The sequence below is a fragment of the Electrophorus electricus genome, chromosome 22, assembly GCF_013358815.1.
Source record: "Electrophorus electricus isolate fEleEle1 chromosome 22, fEleEle1.pri, whole genome shotgun sequence".
Classification (NCBI taxonomy): domain Eukaryota; kingdom Metazoa; phylum Chordata; class Actinopteri; order Gymnotiformes; family Gymnotidae; genus Electrophorus; species Electrophorus electricus.
Window position 1 is genome coordinate 4,597,433 of NC_049556.1, and position 15,492 is coordinate 4,612,924.

At 45.0% G+C, this 15,492-nt stretch overlaps 1 protein-coding gene and 1 non-coding gene across 21 annotated transcripts in view; both read left to right on the top strand.

The window, feature by feature from the left end:
• The window catches only part of LOC113591314 (formin-binding protein 1), a 68,453-nt gene extending 54,326 nt beyond the window's left edge, over positions 1–14,127 (top strand). For 5 of the 20 annotated variants that reach the window (XM_035521194.1, XM_035521195.1, XM_035521186.1 and 2 more), the window contains 9 exons: positions 3,631–3,645; positions 3,951–3,986; positions 5,740–5,849; positions 6,621–6,753; positions 6,943–7,070; positions 7,812–7,957; positions 9,251–9,409; positions 10,773–10,825; positions 11,525–14,127. In XM_035521194.1, the coding sequence (XP_035377087.1) occupies positions 3,631–3,645; positions 3,951–3,986; positions 5,740–5,849; positions 6,621–6,753; positions 6,943–7,070; positions 7,812–7,957; positions 9,251–9,409; positions 10,773–10,792 (747 nt within the window). In that variant the 3' untranslated portion in view covers positions 10,793–10,825; positions 11,525–14,127. The remainder of the gene's footprint in view (positions 1–3,630; positions 3,646–3,950; positions 3,987–5,739; positions 5,850–6,620; positions 6,754–6,942; positions 7,071–7,811; positions 7,958–9,250; positions 9,410–10,772; positions 10,826–11,524) is intronic. The other 15 variants (XM_027031776.2, XM_035521192.1, XM_035521196.1 and 12 more) reach the window with 7 other exon arrangements.
• A 1,181-nt stretch (positions 14,128–15,308) lies between these two features.
• Positions 15,309–15,437, top strand: LOC113591318. Its single transcript, XR_003412183.2, has one exon. It is a non-coding gene; the product is annotated as a U6atac minor spliceosomal RNA (small nuclear RNA).
• The last annotated feature ends 55 nt before the right edge of the window (positions 15,438–15,492 follow it).

The window sequence follows — 15,492 nt, forward strand, 5'->3', positions numbered from 1 at the left end:
CACCAGCTCCTTTAACCCTGGAAATAAGATGGGGGGGTTGTTTGTTGGTTTGTTTGTTTTGTTTGTTTTGTTTTGTTTTGTTTTTTACAATCTGCTGCTGAAGTTCACTACCAAAAAAGGGATTTTAAGTAATACAGTTAATTAAGTAATAGAGTTAATTAGGTAATACAGTTAATTAAGTAATAGAGTTAATTAGGTAATATAGTTAATTAATAATATAGTTAGCAAATAGAAATTCAGTTGTGTGAGTTGTGATCTTCAGTCAGGTCCCTTGGCAGGAACATTGCAGACAGTGACAACTTCCTCAGCTCTGGACGAGCCGTACTGCAGCCAGAGACCTGCATTTCCACACACACCGCCACACACACCATCACACACTCCTGCGGGGGACGACTACTGGCAGACGGGCTGTGTGGCTCACAGATGGAGCCTTTGGGGGTTCTGGAACCTTCTGGACACTCTTCAGTGTTCAGTAATTCTAGAAGGTGATTAGCTTTCAGAATGCCGACTCATTCAGCAGTGCCGGGGTCATGGCAAAGCCAAGGCCGTCTGGAAGGAGTACGCTGGGTCAGATATGACCAGGTCAGACGCTTTTAGCAAGCTCACCGCTCCTTTCTGCAGAGCAGCTGCCACTTAAACCACCTTCTCCATTTTCTTAATGTGGTTTTCCTTAAAACCAGTTAGTGTGCTAGTGTTAGGGTTAGGGTTAGTGTGCTAGTGTTAGGGTTAGGGTTAGTGTGCTAGTGTTAGGGTTAGGGTTAGTGTGCTAGTGTTAGGGTTAGGGTTAGTGTGCTAGTGTTAGGGTTAGGTTAGGGTTAGGGTTAGGGTTAGTGTGCTAGGGTTAGGGTTAGGGTTAGTGTGCTAGTGTTAGGGTTAGGGTTAGGGTTAGGGTTAGTGTGCTAGGGTTAGGGTTAGGTTAGGGTTAGGGTTAGGGTTAGTGTGCTAGGATTAGGGTTAGGGTTAGTGTGCTAGTGTTAGGGTTAGGGTTAGGGTTAGTGTGCTAGGGTTAGGGTTAGGTTAGGGTTAGGGTTAGGGTTAGTGTGCTAGGGTTAGGGTTAGGGTTAGTGTGCTAGTGTTAGGGTTAGGGTTAGGGTTAGTGTGCTAGGGTTAGGGTTAGGGTTAGTGTGCTAGGGTTAGGGTTAGGGTTAGTGTGCTAGGGTTAGGGTTAGGGTTAGGGTTAGCGTTAGGGTTAGTGTGCTAGGGTTAGGGTTAGTGTGCTAGGGTTAGGGTTAGGGTTAGTGTGCTAGGGTTAGGGTTAGTGTGCTAGGGTTAGGGTTAGGGTTAGTGTGCTAGGGTTAGGGTTAGGGTTAGGGTTAGGGTTAGTGTGCTAGGGTTAGGGTTAGGGTTAGGGTTATTGTGCTAGGGTTAGGGTTAGGGTTAGTGTGCTAGGGTTAGGGTTAGGTTAGGGTTAGGGTTAGGGTTAGGTTAGGGTTAGCGTTAGGGTTAGTGTGCTAGGGTTAGGGTTAGGTTAGGGTTAGGGTTAGGGTTAGTGTGCTAGGGTTAGGGTTAGGGTTAGTGTGCTAGGGTTAGGGTTAGGGTTAGTGTGCTAGGGTTAGGGTTAGGGTTAGTGTGCTAGGGTTAGGGTTAGGGTTAGGGTTAGTGTGCTAGGGTTAGGGTTAGGGTTAGGGTTAGTGTGCTAGGGTTAGGGTTAGGGTTAGGGTTAGGTTATGGTTATGGTTAGGGTTAGGGTTAGGGTTATGGTTATGGTTATGGTTAGGGTTAGGTTAGGGTTAGGGTTAGGTTAGGGTTAGGTTAGGGTTAGGTTAGGGTTAGGGTTAGTGTGCTAGGGTTAGGTTATGGTTATGGTTTAGGTTAGGGTTAGGTTAGGGTTAGGTTAGGGTTAGGTTAGGGTTAGGTTAGGGTTAGGTTAGGGTTAGGGTTAGGTTAGGGTTAGTGTGCTAGGGTTAGGTTATGGTTAGGGTTAGGTTAGGGTTAGGTTAGGGTTAGGTTAGGGTTAGGGTTAGGTTAGGGTTAGGGTTAGGTTAGGGTTAGGGTTAGGGTTAGGTTAGGGTTAGGTTAGGGTTAGGTTAGGGTTAGGGTTAGGGTTAGGTTAGGGTTAGGGTTAGGTTAGGGTTAGGTTAGGGTTAGGGTTAGGGTAGGGTTATTGTGGGGTTAGGGTTAGGGTTAGGTTAGGGTTAGGTTAGGGTTAGGGTTAGGGTTAGGTTAGGGTTAGGGTTAGGGTTAGGTTAGGGTTAGGTTAGGGTTAGGTTAGGGTTAGGTTATGGTTAGGGTTAGGTTAGGGTTAGGTTAGGTTAGGGTTAGGGTTAGGGTTAGGGTTAGGTTAGGGTTAGGGTTAGGGTAGGGTTATTGTGGGGTTAGGGTTAGGTTAGGGTTAGGGTTAGGTTAGGGTTAGGTTAGGGTTAGGGTTAGGGTTAGGTTAGGGTTAGGGTTAGGTTAGGGTTAGGTTAGGGTTAGGGTTAGGGTTAGGTTAGGGTTAGGTTATGGTTAGGGTTAGGGTTAGGGTAGGGTTATTGTGCTAGGGTTAGGGTTAGGGTTAGGGTTAGGGTTGGGTTAGGTTAGGTTAGGGTTAGGTTAGGGTTAGGTTAGGGTTAGGGTTAGGGTTAGGGTTAGGTTATGGTTATGGTTAGGGTTAGGTTAGGGTTAGGGTTAGGGTTAGGTTAGGGTTAGGGTTAGGGTTAGGTTAGGGTTAGGTTATGGTTAGGGTTAGGTTAGGGTTAGGTTAGGGTTAGGTTAGGTTAGGGTTAGGTTAGGGTTAGGGTAGGGTAGGGTTATTGTGGGGTTAGGGTTAGGTTAGGGTTAGGTTAGGGTTAGGGTTAGGGTAGGGTTATTGTGGGGTTAGGTTAGGGTTAGGGTTAGGTTAGGGTTAGGGTTAGGGTTAGGGTTAGGTTAGGGTTAGGGTTAGGTTAGGGTTAGGGTTAGGTTAGGGTTAGGGTTAGGTTAGGGTTAGGTTAGGGTTAGGGTTAGGGTAGGGTTATTGTGGGGTTAGGTTAGGGTTAGGGTTAGGTTAGGGTTAGGTTAGGGTTAGGTTAGGGTTAGGGTTAGGGTTAGGTTAGGGTTAGGTTAGGGTTAGGGTTAGGGTTAGGGTTAGGTTAGGGTTAGGTTAGGGTTAGGGTTAGGGTTAGGTTAGGGTTAGGGTTAGGTTATGGTTAGGGTTAGGGTTAGGGTTAGGGTAGGGTTAGGGTTAGGGTTAGGGTTAGGGTTAGGTTAGGGTTAGGGTTAGGGTTAGGTTAGGGTTAGGTTAGGGTTAGGGTTAGGTTAGGGTTAGGTTAGGGTTAGGGTTAGGGTTAGGTTAGGGTTAGGGTTAGGTTAGGGTTAGGTTAGGGTTAGGGTTAGGGTTAGGTTAGGGTTAGGGTTAGGGTTAGGTTAGGGTTAGGGTTAGGGTTATGGTTAGGGTTAGGGTTAGGGTTAGGGTTAGGTTAGGGTAGGGTTATTGTGCTAGGGTTAGGGTTAGTGCACCTTTGCTCCCTGCACATGCCACTATTACCCAGAGTGACCCTGGGCACTTCTTGTGTAGTGAGCTTCAGCAGTGATCTCATGAACATCACACAGCACACCCGTGTGTGAGCGTGAGAGAGTGTGTGTGTGTGTGTGAACACTGGCGTGCTGTTTGTTCTGATTCTCTTCTCTCTTCCCCTTCCATTATTCCCCCTCCCCCCCTTCCTCGAGAAGCTCTCTCTCAAGCTGGTAAGCATGTTCATAACAGTATCACCTTGTCGGCATGACCGCAGCATGCTCGTTGCCATAGTAACACGCGACCTCCTAACACCGCGCCCCGTTGGGTTTTTTTTTGACTCATCGCCCGTTTGCCGTTTCTGTAAACCGTGCTGTTTTAACCTGCTGTTTCATTTGCCATCCTTTGCCACATTGTGTGGGGTTTTTTTTCCTTGTGTGTTTAAAAAAACAAAAAAAAAACCCAGAACTGCGTTGTCTCATGTTTGTTGTTTGTTTTTGTTTTGTTCGTCTGGTTTCCGTGGCGACCCTCTGTGTAGATCTCCCTCAATGTCCACGTGCGGAACTTCATTGAGGTGATCTGATCCCCGACACTGCTTCCTAAACGACAGTAACGTCACAAATTTCCTTCACATAACGGTTGAATAACTCACTAAGCAGAAACCCTTGACTGGCTGGCTGCTCTGAATTCATTCTCTGAATTGCGACGACTAGGCGAATGTCTTCAGGCACAGTGACGGCGGTAGCCAGGGGCTTCAGCTTTAGAGTGCAACTTGCCTGCCCTCTGTCACGCCTGGCTGCAAAACATACACAGTTCACGCCTGGTATCCGTATGTTTCACTGAGCCATGGAAAGCTACACAGGATCTTAAAACCACAGGTCCATTAATGGAATGAATGCAGTCAGCCATTATAAAAGTGAACTCTTGTCAAATGTATCCCAAATGGCTTTGCACAAGACACTAAACCTGCTGTATGCGAAATTAGCTGAAGGTTAAGCAGCCTGGTTGAAATGTTGGTGAGGTTCACGCCGTGTGCTTCGACGCAGTGGGCGTGGAGGACGCTCAGTACGGGGAGGTCGGGGGTTCTTTGGGGTTTTTTTTGCTGCATGGCTGTTGTGTGCTGCATGGCGGACCAGGGCGAAACAGGCCATTCACTCTGAAAGGGACGAAGCGGGACCACGACCGGGACACAGTGGCAGCCATGAATGCTCCGTTCACACTCGTTTAATCCAGATCTGAACCCGCTTTATTTTGCCCTGACATTTGCTTTCGGCTTGCGTGACTAGATTGTTCTTAATCTCGCATGTAAAAATCCAAATAGTTGCCTTTAAAACTAATTTTGGTTTCATGAAAGGGTTAGTTTTATGAAATGCAGTTTTCAAAACGCATCTCAGATGGACAAATACTTAATAGTTTATACCTCAAATTGATTAGAATTACCACCGAAAATGCAAAAGCCTGTTCTGACAGAATTAGTGTAACAACAGCCTGATTACAGCTGTGACAAAATATACTGAACCTCAGTGTCTCTTTACTGTTCAGACACGATCTTTTGGATTGAATTTACCAGATCTAAAATGATCATTTAGAGAAAAGGAACAGAACACGCTCAGACCCTGCATAATAAATGCTGCCACCTAGTGGTAGACCAGGCAGCTCGGCAGTGAGCAGACCAGCTGGATTTTGTGTAGCGGAAATGGTGATTAGAAAGAGACTGATGGTGACTTAGCAACCCTGCAGGACAGTCCAGTCATTCAGACAGGAAAAAAAAACAGAGTGACCTGCCGTGACCCTAGTTAAGCCCTGAGACCCCCGGTCCAGCACTACAGCGGCCATCAGAACTCGGTCTTCATAAGAAAAACAGTCAAACAAATTTCAGACCTGCATCAAACAAAAAAGAATTACATTTTTAAAAAGTGGTCACTGTGCTTTGTTCACCCTTAAGCACTTACAAGATCACAATCAGGTGACTTGTATGAAAACCTACCACCCAGGTGACTGGTTTGGCTGAGACAAGTCTGACCCAAATCACTTCATCTAAAATTGACCAATTGCAGTATAGTCTTTTAAAGCTTTCTGATTGGCTGGCCAGGCCGACACAAGTCTGAGTCAGTTTCTTAGATTGGACATTATGTTAAAGCACATCTAACTCCTACACTGCAGATAGGCAGAAACAGACAGGAGACTCTGATTACGCATCTGGGATTATGCATGTGGGATTATATATGTAGGATTATGTGCACACCACCTCCTGATAGCGTGGGGCAGGAGCAAACAGTGACTGTTCTCTGGCTGTGCTCTCTCACTGGTGCGCGTGGGCGTCTCAGGGGGTGAACCCAGAGGACTGCAGCCATCTGCCCCCGGAGCAGCGCAGGAAGAAGCTACAGGCCAAGATCGACGACATCAGTAAAGACATCCAGAAAGAGATGGACCAGAGGTACACACACACGCGTGCACACACACACACACACACACACACACACAGTAAAGACATACAGAAAGAGATGGACCAGAGATACACACACACACATGTGCACACATGTGCACACATGTATACACCTACACACACACAGACACACACACACAGTAAAGACATACAGAAAGAGAAGAACCAGAGGTACACACACACACACATGTGCACACATGTATACACCTACACACACACACAGTAAAGACATACAGAAAGAGATGGACCAGAGGTACACACACACACATGTGCACACATGTGCACACATGTATACACCTACACACACACAGACACACACACACAGTAAAGACATACAGAAAGAGAAGAACCAGAGGTACACACACACACACATGTGCACACATGTATACACCTACACACACACAGACACACACACACACGTGCACACACACATACACAGACATACACATGTGCACACATGTATACATACACTCACACACACACACACACATACACACATGTATACACCTATACACACACACACATGCATGCACACACTCACACACACACTGATGTGCTCGTACACTCTACATATTCCCAAAACACATCTAGTGGCCAGTGAAACATTCCATCCCTGGGCACTTTAAGCTCTTATCCATCAAACCTGTCTGAATGTATTTTGAATGTACATCAAGCTTTCCACTGTTTAGGAGTGTGTGTGTGTGTGTATGTGTGTGTGTGTGTGTGTGTGTGTGTGCGCGCGTGTGTGTTCACTACTTTCAGGGATGCGTTGACTAAAATGAAGGACGTGTATGTAAAGAACCCCCAGATGGGTGATCCCAGCAGTGTGGACCCCCGCCTGGCTGAGATCGCCCAACACATCGACAAACTACAGACTGAACTGCAGAAATTTGAGGTGTGTGTATCAGTAATGCAAAACACATCTACCAAAGTACACTTGCAATTATACACAATTATATACAATATACACCCAGATGAAAACATAGCTTAGTATTTTGTGTGAATCTGTGTGTATACATGTGCATGAATGTGTGTGTGTGTGTGTGTGTGTGTGTGTGTGTGTGTGTGTGTGTTTGCGCTGCAGGGTTGGTTAGCCGAGGTGGAGGGCAGGATGCCAGTGAGGAGTGAGCCCACAAACAGACAGAGCAGCGTGTACGATAGACAGAGCAACACACCACCAGCCAACAACAACTGTGCTCAGGACCGCGAGAGGTACCGTACACACGCACGCACACACACACGTATGTGCTCACACATGCTCACAGTCAGGTGTACAGACATACACACACGTGCACTTTAACGGACACACACATGCTCATACCTGTACATCTAACGGCTCCACAGTCCAGTGTCCCACATTTAAACTCCCTGTTTAACCCATCCCCTTCTACATCCACACTACCTGAAGCCGTCTTAGCAGGTAAACTTAGTCAGAGATTTTGCTTTTACCCAAACTCACCCTATCAGTCATTTTCAGACAAAGAGCAGGTCTTCGTGAAGGACATTTCTAATGTCGTTTGCACTAATGTTATGTGCACTTTGTATATAGTGCACTGTGTTGTGATACACAGAACATACTGTACACACAATCTCTCAAATATACCTAAACCCTGAGTTACGTGCTATATGAATTATTTATTGTGTATAATAATGAGTATAGTGTAAATGGTGTTTATGGTAATGAGTATAGTGTAAACAGTGTCTAAGATAATGAGAGTATTTTGCATATTTAATACAACTGTGAAGGGAGTGGCAGATTTCTGTTAATGTGATGTACACAATGGATAGTATTGCTGGAAGTTGAGGGTCACCACCATAGTTGAGGGTCATTGGTTCGATAGACGTGCACCCACCACACATCATTCAACCTGCAGTGATACAGTTGCTATAGATACTTTGTGTGCGTGTTTGTGTGCGTGCATGTGCGTGTGTGTGTGTGCGTGTGTGATGGAGTAGTCCGGATGGTAGCTATACTGAGGAGCAGAGCTCTGAGGTCCAGACTAAGGTTCAGACCGATACGGAGTTTGATGACTTTGATGATGCTGAGGAGGACCTGCTGCCCACTATCGGAACCTGCAAGGCACTCTACCCATTTGAAGGTACCACACACACACACACACACACACACACCCACACCCAAACCCAATAGTCAAAATGAAGTCAAGGGTGTTTATAATATAGAATTGTCTGCTGATGACATAATCTTAAAGCCACAATACTACCATATGCTCAATAATCAATAATAACAAGTGAAAGTGACGGTTACAGTGTTAAAGATCCAGTTGTTATTTAGAATATATCACTGGAGTGAGTCTTCCATTTTAAAATTTCCTTATCCAGCTGACAAACGACAAGGTGGATTTAGCTAGCGTTAGCCAGTTAGCTAACTATATGAATTTATGTAACTAAAAATATAAACTTTTAACCTAGTCTTTCTATGTTGAGAATACTCTCTAGGTAGGTTTGGTATTTGCTATTTTTTTTCCCATCCACGTAATCAAACTATAATAATGAACAGATGATCATGGTATTGATCTCAATATTAGCTAACAATAGATAGCCAAGTTAATGTTAGATTAGTTGAAGCTGAATTAAACAGTATCATATAATATAGTACAACACAACGGAACAGAGAACTATCCAGGACTATATTATAGATCAGTGGTATGACAATACCACTGGCGTGGATTCATATCATTTTCTCAGTGGGTCCTGTGCTATATTAGCATGAATATGAATTATCAGTATGAATATTATCTCCTTTATTTTAGCCATAGAGATGACTAAATTTGATAGCATGAGTTTACTGACTTCCTAAGTTCATCGTGGTCTATGAGTGAGTATTAGCTTGTATTAAGCAGTCCTGATTTAAGATTTGTTTTTTCCGTTACCAATCGATCGAACTAGTTGGCCTAGCGTGGGCTTTGCGAAGTTTCCTGTATGTTTGTGTGATACGGGGGACGTACAGTCTCACCAGAGACTGTGCGGTGTCTCAAGGCAAAACGGTCATCTCGCAGGCGGTAGGTGATATCTTGTGGAACCAAGGCTGTTCTCAGAGGAAACTGAGATCTCACCCAGTATTAACATGGTCTTGATATAGCAGCCACTTCTTTGAATATCGCACCATAGATATGGCTGTCTGCTCTCTCTCTCTTCCTCTCTCTCTCTCTCTCTCTGTCTCTCTCTCTCTCTCTCCTCTCTCTCCCTCCCACTCCCTCTCTCACACACACACACACGCTCTCTCTCTCCCTCTCACACACACACACACACACACACACTCTCTCTCTCTCGCTCTCTCTCTCTTCTTTCTGTTCCTGTCTTTATTTTTACGCGTCTCTATCTTTCTTGGTTTCCCACCTTTCTCAGTATCTCCTCTTTCCCCGTGCCTGTAGGTAACAATGAGGGTACGCTGACTCTGGCTGAGGGGGAGGTGCTCTTCGTCATCGAGGAGGACAAAGGAGACGGCTGGACGCGCGTCCGCCGGAACGAGGAAGAGGAGGGCTACATCCCAACGTCCTACGTCGAGGTCTTCCTCGACACCAACACCAAAGGTGCTCGCCCTCATACGTGATCGGGTGTTCCAGGCTAAACCGCCTACTGTCACAAGCAGCTATGACCTTACATCCTGCTGTTTAGGGGTGGGCCTTGACCTCACATCCTGCTGTTTAGGGGTGGGCCTTGACCTCACATCCTGCTGTTTAGGGCTGGGCCTTGACCTCACATCCTGCTGTTTAGGGGTGGGCCTTGACCTCACATCCTGCTGTTTAGGGGTGGGCCTTGACCTCACATCCTGCTGTTTAGGGGTGGGCCTTGACCTCACATCCTGCTGTTTAGGGGTGGGCCTTGACCTCACATCCTGCTGTTTGGGCATGGGCTATGACCTTGTTTACTGGTGTTCCAGGCTATGATTATGGTTTCCCATCATAATGATGTCACTAAATCAACTCGGTTGTGGCTTGTGTTTGATGAGATGGGTAATTTGGAGATGTTGGACTGTTCGCAGTGTTTCTTTTTAAGTGTGCAAAACAGCACAGTACATATTCAAAGGCTGAGTGGTGGCAGTAAAAGATATAAGAAGCACAGAACCAATTAGCATAGAGACAATTAGCATAGACCCAATCAGCCTAGAAACAATCAGAGCAGAACCAATTAACATAGAGCCAATTAGCATAGAGCCAGTCAGCACAGAACCAGTTAGCATGGAACCAGTCAGCACAGAACCAGTCCGCACAGAACAAATTAATATAGAACCAATCAGAGCAGAACCATTTAACATAGAGCCAATTAGCATAGAACCAATCAAGCAGAACCAGTCAGCACAGAACCAGTTAGCATAGAGCCGATTAGCATAGAACCTATCAGCACATAACCAATCCCAACAATCCCTAGTGAGTCCCTACATCACTAAGTCACCCCACCCAACGGTTCTGTAGCTCTGAGCAATGATAACTCACCATGCTCAGAACACCGTGCTGATATGTAAGCATTCTGCCCCGAACCATGTTAGTGTGGAAACACGTCTGGAACGGTCACCGTCCCTACGCAGAACCCTCCAACCCTGCAGTGGAGAAGAAGCTTTAGGCCCAGTGAGGGTCCAGGAGGGTTTGGGTGGGTCCAGGTGGCTTCAGTCCTAGAGCACTGCACAGTATAGTGCGTCTTTGAGGCTAAAGACCAGACGTTTAAGTACTGGAATCATTATTCAGAAGTGTTAAACATATTTGTAGCAGTGGTCTGTATGCAGAGATGCATGCATGCTCTTCTTGTAAGTCTTCTATTGCAGTAATGGAGAGTGTATCCATAAAATCCAGGAAGGAGCCTAATGAACCATAAATGGCACATAAATAGACTGTGTGAGGTGGGTCAGCACGGGGCTGGGCTGGGGAGTGATCTACTCTACTGTTTGTTTAATTCCAGGTCTCTATATGTGGGGTTAGGGGTTGTAACTGACATACAACCCCTTCATGAGGGTGAGAATGTGTCTGTGTATGTGTGTGTTTCTCAGAGCTGAGCTGAGCTGAGCTGAGATTGTTCTAGGTTTCTAGATTCTAGATTTTTCTTTTCTTGTGTGATACAGATATGATATGCATGAGTCTCAATAACTGCATGAGAATAGTTGCAAAGAATTCCTCATTGTGTGTGTCTGTTTGTAATGTTGCCTTAATGCCTGTGCCTTACTGAAATATTAACATTAAGTCTCTTGTGAGCATGCTAGAGCTTTAAAATGTTTGCGACACAGCGTCACTGTAGAAGTCTGTGGTCCCAACGCACATAAAAGTCACAAGCGTGACAGCGGCACCACCTCATGGACAACTTTCTGCTCGCTAACCATGCGTGACTAAGTTACAAACCAGTTCCACGAGATGCTTCGCATCTTTTAAAAAAACCCATTACATTCATATAAACAGCAAACTAAATGTGTGTATCTTTCATTTGAGAATCTACTACAGTTAAAGTCTGTCTGGAATTTCAGAATGTGTCCAGTAGATTGTAGAGCACATCTTTAAATTATACTGAAGCCTAAGAAACTATAGAATGTGGGGAGATTTTTCAATTGTAGTGCGTTTAAAAATCTTCCGTTTATTTGTAAGTGTAAATTATATTTTGGCGCTCGTGTTTGTGAAACGTTAATTTTCTTCCTTCCCCTCTCTGTTTGTCCATAACTGCAGATTCCTAGATGCCAAGGTGATCTGGATGTGACCGTGCATGGATGAAACACCACTCTTTAATCGAGAGAGTGAGAGAGAGAGTGAGAGAGAGACGCGACGATGGTGATGATGGTGATGCTGAAGGACAATGAGGAAGAGGGTGGAGCAGTCTGACTGAGTCTGCTGCAGAGAGTATCTGAACCATGCAGTCAATCAGAGAAAAGTGCAAAATTGTCCAATCCAAACGTATTGCCCATTTCTGTCGTTTTTACAATAAGGTCATTTTTTTTCTTACATTATTTAATTTTGCCTCTTTGCTATGCACTCGTACTAACCGCGATAATTGTGCATTTCTGTCTGTATGTGTTGCCTGCTGGCTTACTCACGCCCAGCCTCCTCCCTGTGCCCAAATGCCCAATCAGAAGCTGTGGTTGTGGTCTGAAAAAGGAACTAGTTAGTCGCCTTTAGTAGGTGGCCCCGCACCCCCAGTACCGCCCCCTGGACTTCACTCTCCCCTCAGGCTCACTCTTTGCCCTGGTTGCTCAGTGCATTGTGGGTACACTGCCAACAGAACGTCATCGGAACGTTCTGGAAGTGGAACTCTCAGGTGCTTTCTGTTGAATCGTAAACTCTAGTCACACACTCACTCTGACATTACAGATGTCGTTAACTCAAACGTATGCGTGTGCGCGTGTGTACGTGTGAGTGCTCGTGCGTGACTGCATGTGCAAGTGCATGCATGTGTGCACGTGTGCGCGCCCTTAGTTTGGGTTTAGCAATGGCACAGAGGTCGCAGCTCCACCTCCCAACTTCACCCACCCCACCCATCCCCTTATGTCCTTCCTCAGACCACACCCCTCGTACGTAACAGCTGCTGGCTTCTGGCTTCCATGAGTGCCTGTCAGAGCTCGGGGCTGGGCTTCCCCTGCCAGCAGCCTACATGTGACCCCTGACCCCTCCTGCCCCACGCCGACACGGTTGGGCTGCTCCCGTCCATTAACTTGCAAACGGTGCAAATGAAAACATCTGCTCTCAGAATGCTAGTTCCATCTGCCATGTCCATATTTTCTCACGGTCCTGCTCGTCCATGTCCCCGTATTCAGGGTCCTTCCTTGCCTCCGTCTCCTGTGTGCTTCTCTCCGTTGCCCTTCGGACTGGGGCTCACGTCTCACAGACGTCTCACAAACGTCTCAAACGTGGGCGGTAGGTGCGTCACATTAAGTTAAACAGCAACAGCTGTTCATTTGTGTTTTGAAGTGAGCTTTTTTTTTCCCTTCCACTGTCTCTATCGCAGGCCTGCGTGGCCTCCTGGGGCAAGAGAACCCTCTGTGTTTCTGCTTCCCCACTCCATACCAGTCTGCTGCATACCAGTCTGCTGCATACCAGTCTGCTTCACCTTTTTTTAACCTTTCAAATCCAAATGAACATAATGAACTGGACAGCGCTCCTATGCAAACCGCGTGGTTTATATACACTGATGTTCCTGAGGGTGTAGTGAGTTTAAAGGCTAATTAGTGAAATACAGCAGCTCCGCATGCCTGGCGGTGCTTGTGACCTGGTGGTGTTGCCATGGTTGCACCACCAGTTGTAGTAGAGGGAGAGAGAAAACCCCAAATACACTGTGGCTCTGTTCCTTAATCTGCAGTACGTGCAACCGTGGCTCGATTGTGATTTCCTTCTAGGCTTCTCTCTGGGTTTCGTTTCACCTTTTTTCTGTTTTGCTTTGTATGTTGTCTAAAAAAAAGTGACGTTTAATATCATGAGAATCTCCACTGACTACTCATTCTGCTTTCTATGGCACATAGTTTATTTTAAAGTTTTGTTTTTTAACTCTTACATTCTTTTACATTCATTATAGATCATAGATAGGTTTTAGATTTTTTAAAATTATTTTTTACCTGTTTTTCTTCTACTGAATGATTAAATTGCACCTGTTTTTGGCCCTTTAAAAAAACCCACCGTGGCACCGTTGAAACTATAGCCAGGTCAAAACAAACCAAACAACAACAACCCAACCTTGTTATTCATCGTTTTCCTTTAAGAAGTTCTGTTCTCGCTGTAGCCCGAATGACCCAGCCTGCATCTTGCCTTCGCTTACTGCTGGTGATCTTTGGGACGAGATGCGTTGTAAATATGAAGGGCAGTCGCACAGCCGGAGGAGACGGCCGCGGTGCCTCACGAACGCGCGCGCCCGCCCGCGCGCTCTGACGCCCAAACGCGAGCCACGCGCGGGCAGGTCTCCTGGGCACGCGCCCTTCCCCTCCTCTGGCGCTGTACTAACAGACACCTGCAGGGGGCGCCAGCACCACTACGCCACTCCCAATCATATAAATATATATATATAAATATATAAATATAAATCTATAAATTAGAGAAACCTACGAATCAATTGATAGAAAATCTATTTTTAAGGGTTTTACTAAAAATAATTGTATTGGCTCTGATAAGCAAGTAAACGTTTTTGTTGTTGTTTTTTTTTCTGTCCTGTCTCCTTTGGTGATGTCTGCCAAATGGTGTTTTTTGCACTTTCTGTTTGTTTGTTCGTGTTATATTTGTAACGCTTGTTTCGTTGCACTGAAAACTTCGTATTGTGTTTACTGTGCCAATTAAACACAGGAAAGAACCGCAGTGTCTTGTCTCTTGATATTCTGTGCGCTTTTCCGTTTTAGTGCCGTAGCGAGAGAGCGTTACATTTGCATCTTTTATTGGTTGAAGTATTTTACTCCACGTGTTTTAATTTTAAAAGGCCAGCATACATGAGGGTGACCATATTATAGTTCTCAAAAAGACGCCAGGATGGTGGGGATTATTTTTTAAAACTTAATTACAAGACCAAAAAGTGGCCTTCACAGCCAACATATGCATTTCATTTTTATAAATATGATATATGAAAATCCGTTGCCATAAAAATTCACAACTTGTAGGAAAATGCTCTTTTAGGAAGAGGCATGCAACATTTGGGAACTTAGTCTAATACAGATTTCCTCACAAACTCTGACCACTTCACATCTATAATTCTGTCACGTTTGCTTTAATTACACTTGTTTTTAAAACAAGCATACGGAGACTGATTTATCCCAAATCCATCTGTCACATGCATGATGTACACGGACAAACACGTGCATGGCAGAAAAACAAGCCCAAGGTGTTTAGAAGATACAGAAGAGAAGGTTAACTTCACCACTGGTTGCGTGAGTAGCGTACGAAAAGCCCACGACATAAGGCGACTGTAGAAAGCAAACGTCAACATGAAAAAAAATCCAAATATGACAATGAACGCGGTTGTGAAATAAAGCTATATTTGGGGATCACTATTAGCATCGAACTAAAATAGCTAGCTAGCTAAGATATAACAAAGATCTGTGTAGGATATCTAGCCAACGTTAGGGTCAGCCAACTTAGGTTAATTTATTTAAAAGCTAGTTACGTTAGCTAGCATTCCGCTTTTAAGTCTCTAACGTCTAGAACCAACAAACAAAACATCAGTACTTCCCTTCTAATAATATAACTAGCTAACGTCAGCTTCTTGTTTAGTTCCCGGGAACCTCCGAGGGCGTCATATGCTAACTTCAAGGTGATTGGTCTATTAGCCTCCGTATGCAAAATATTCATGCATTGTGCGCCAGCAATCTTAGCTTGTGCAGTAAAAATGTGAAATAATATTCATATAGTTAATATATAATCGTATGAACTTTAATATATAACGCTTATTTTTACGTACGGAATAGAAAATATATCTTACCGTCATCAAGACACACATTTATCTACCGCTATATATATAGGTCATAAATGCTATCACGATAACGTGTTGTATGAAAGGAGAGAAGGTTAGCACTCCCCTTGACAAGGATGGAAGAGGTCCTAGTGACCTGCAACACGCATACGGTTAAGGCATTGCCACCTACCTCTGTGGCATCTCTAACCAAGTTTTTTTCTTAAAGCTATAGTTTAGACTTCGAATTTAAATTCTGGACATTCATGCTTCTTTT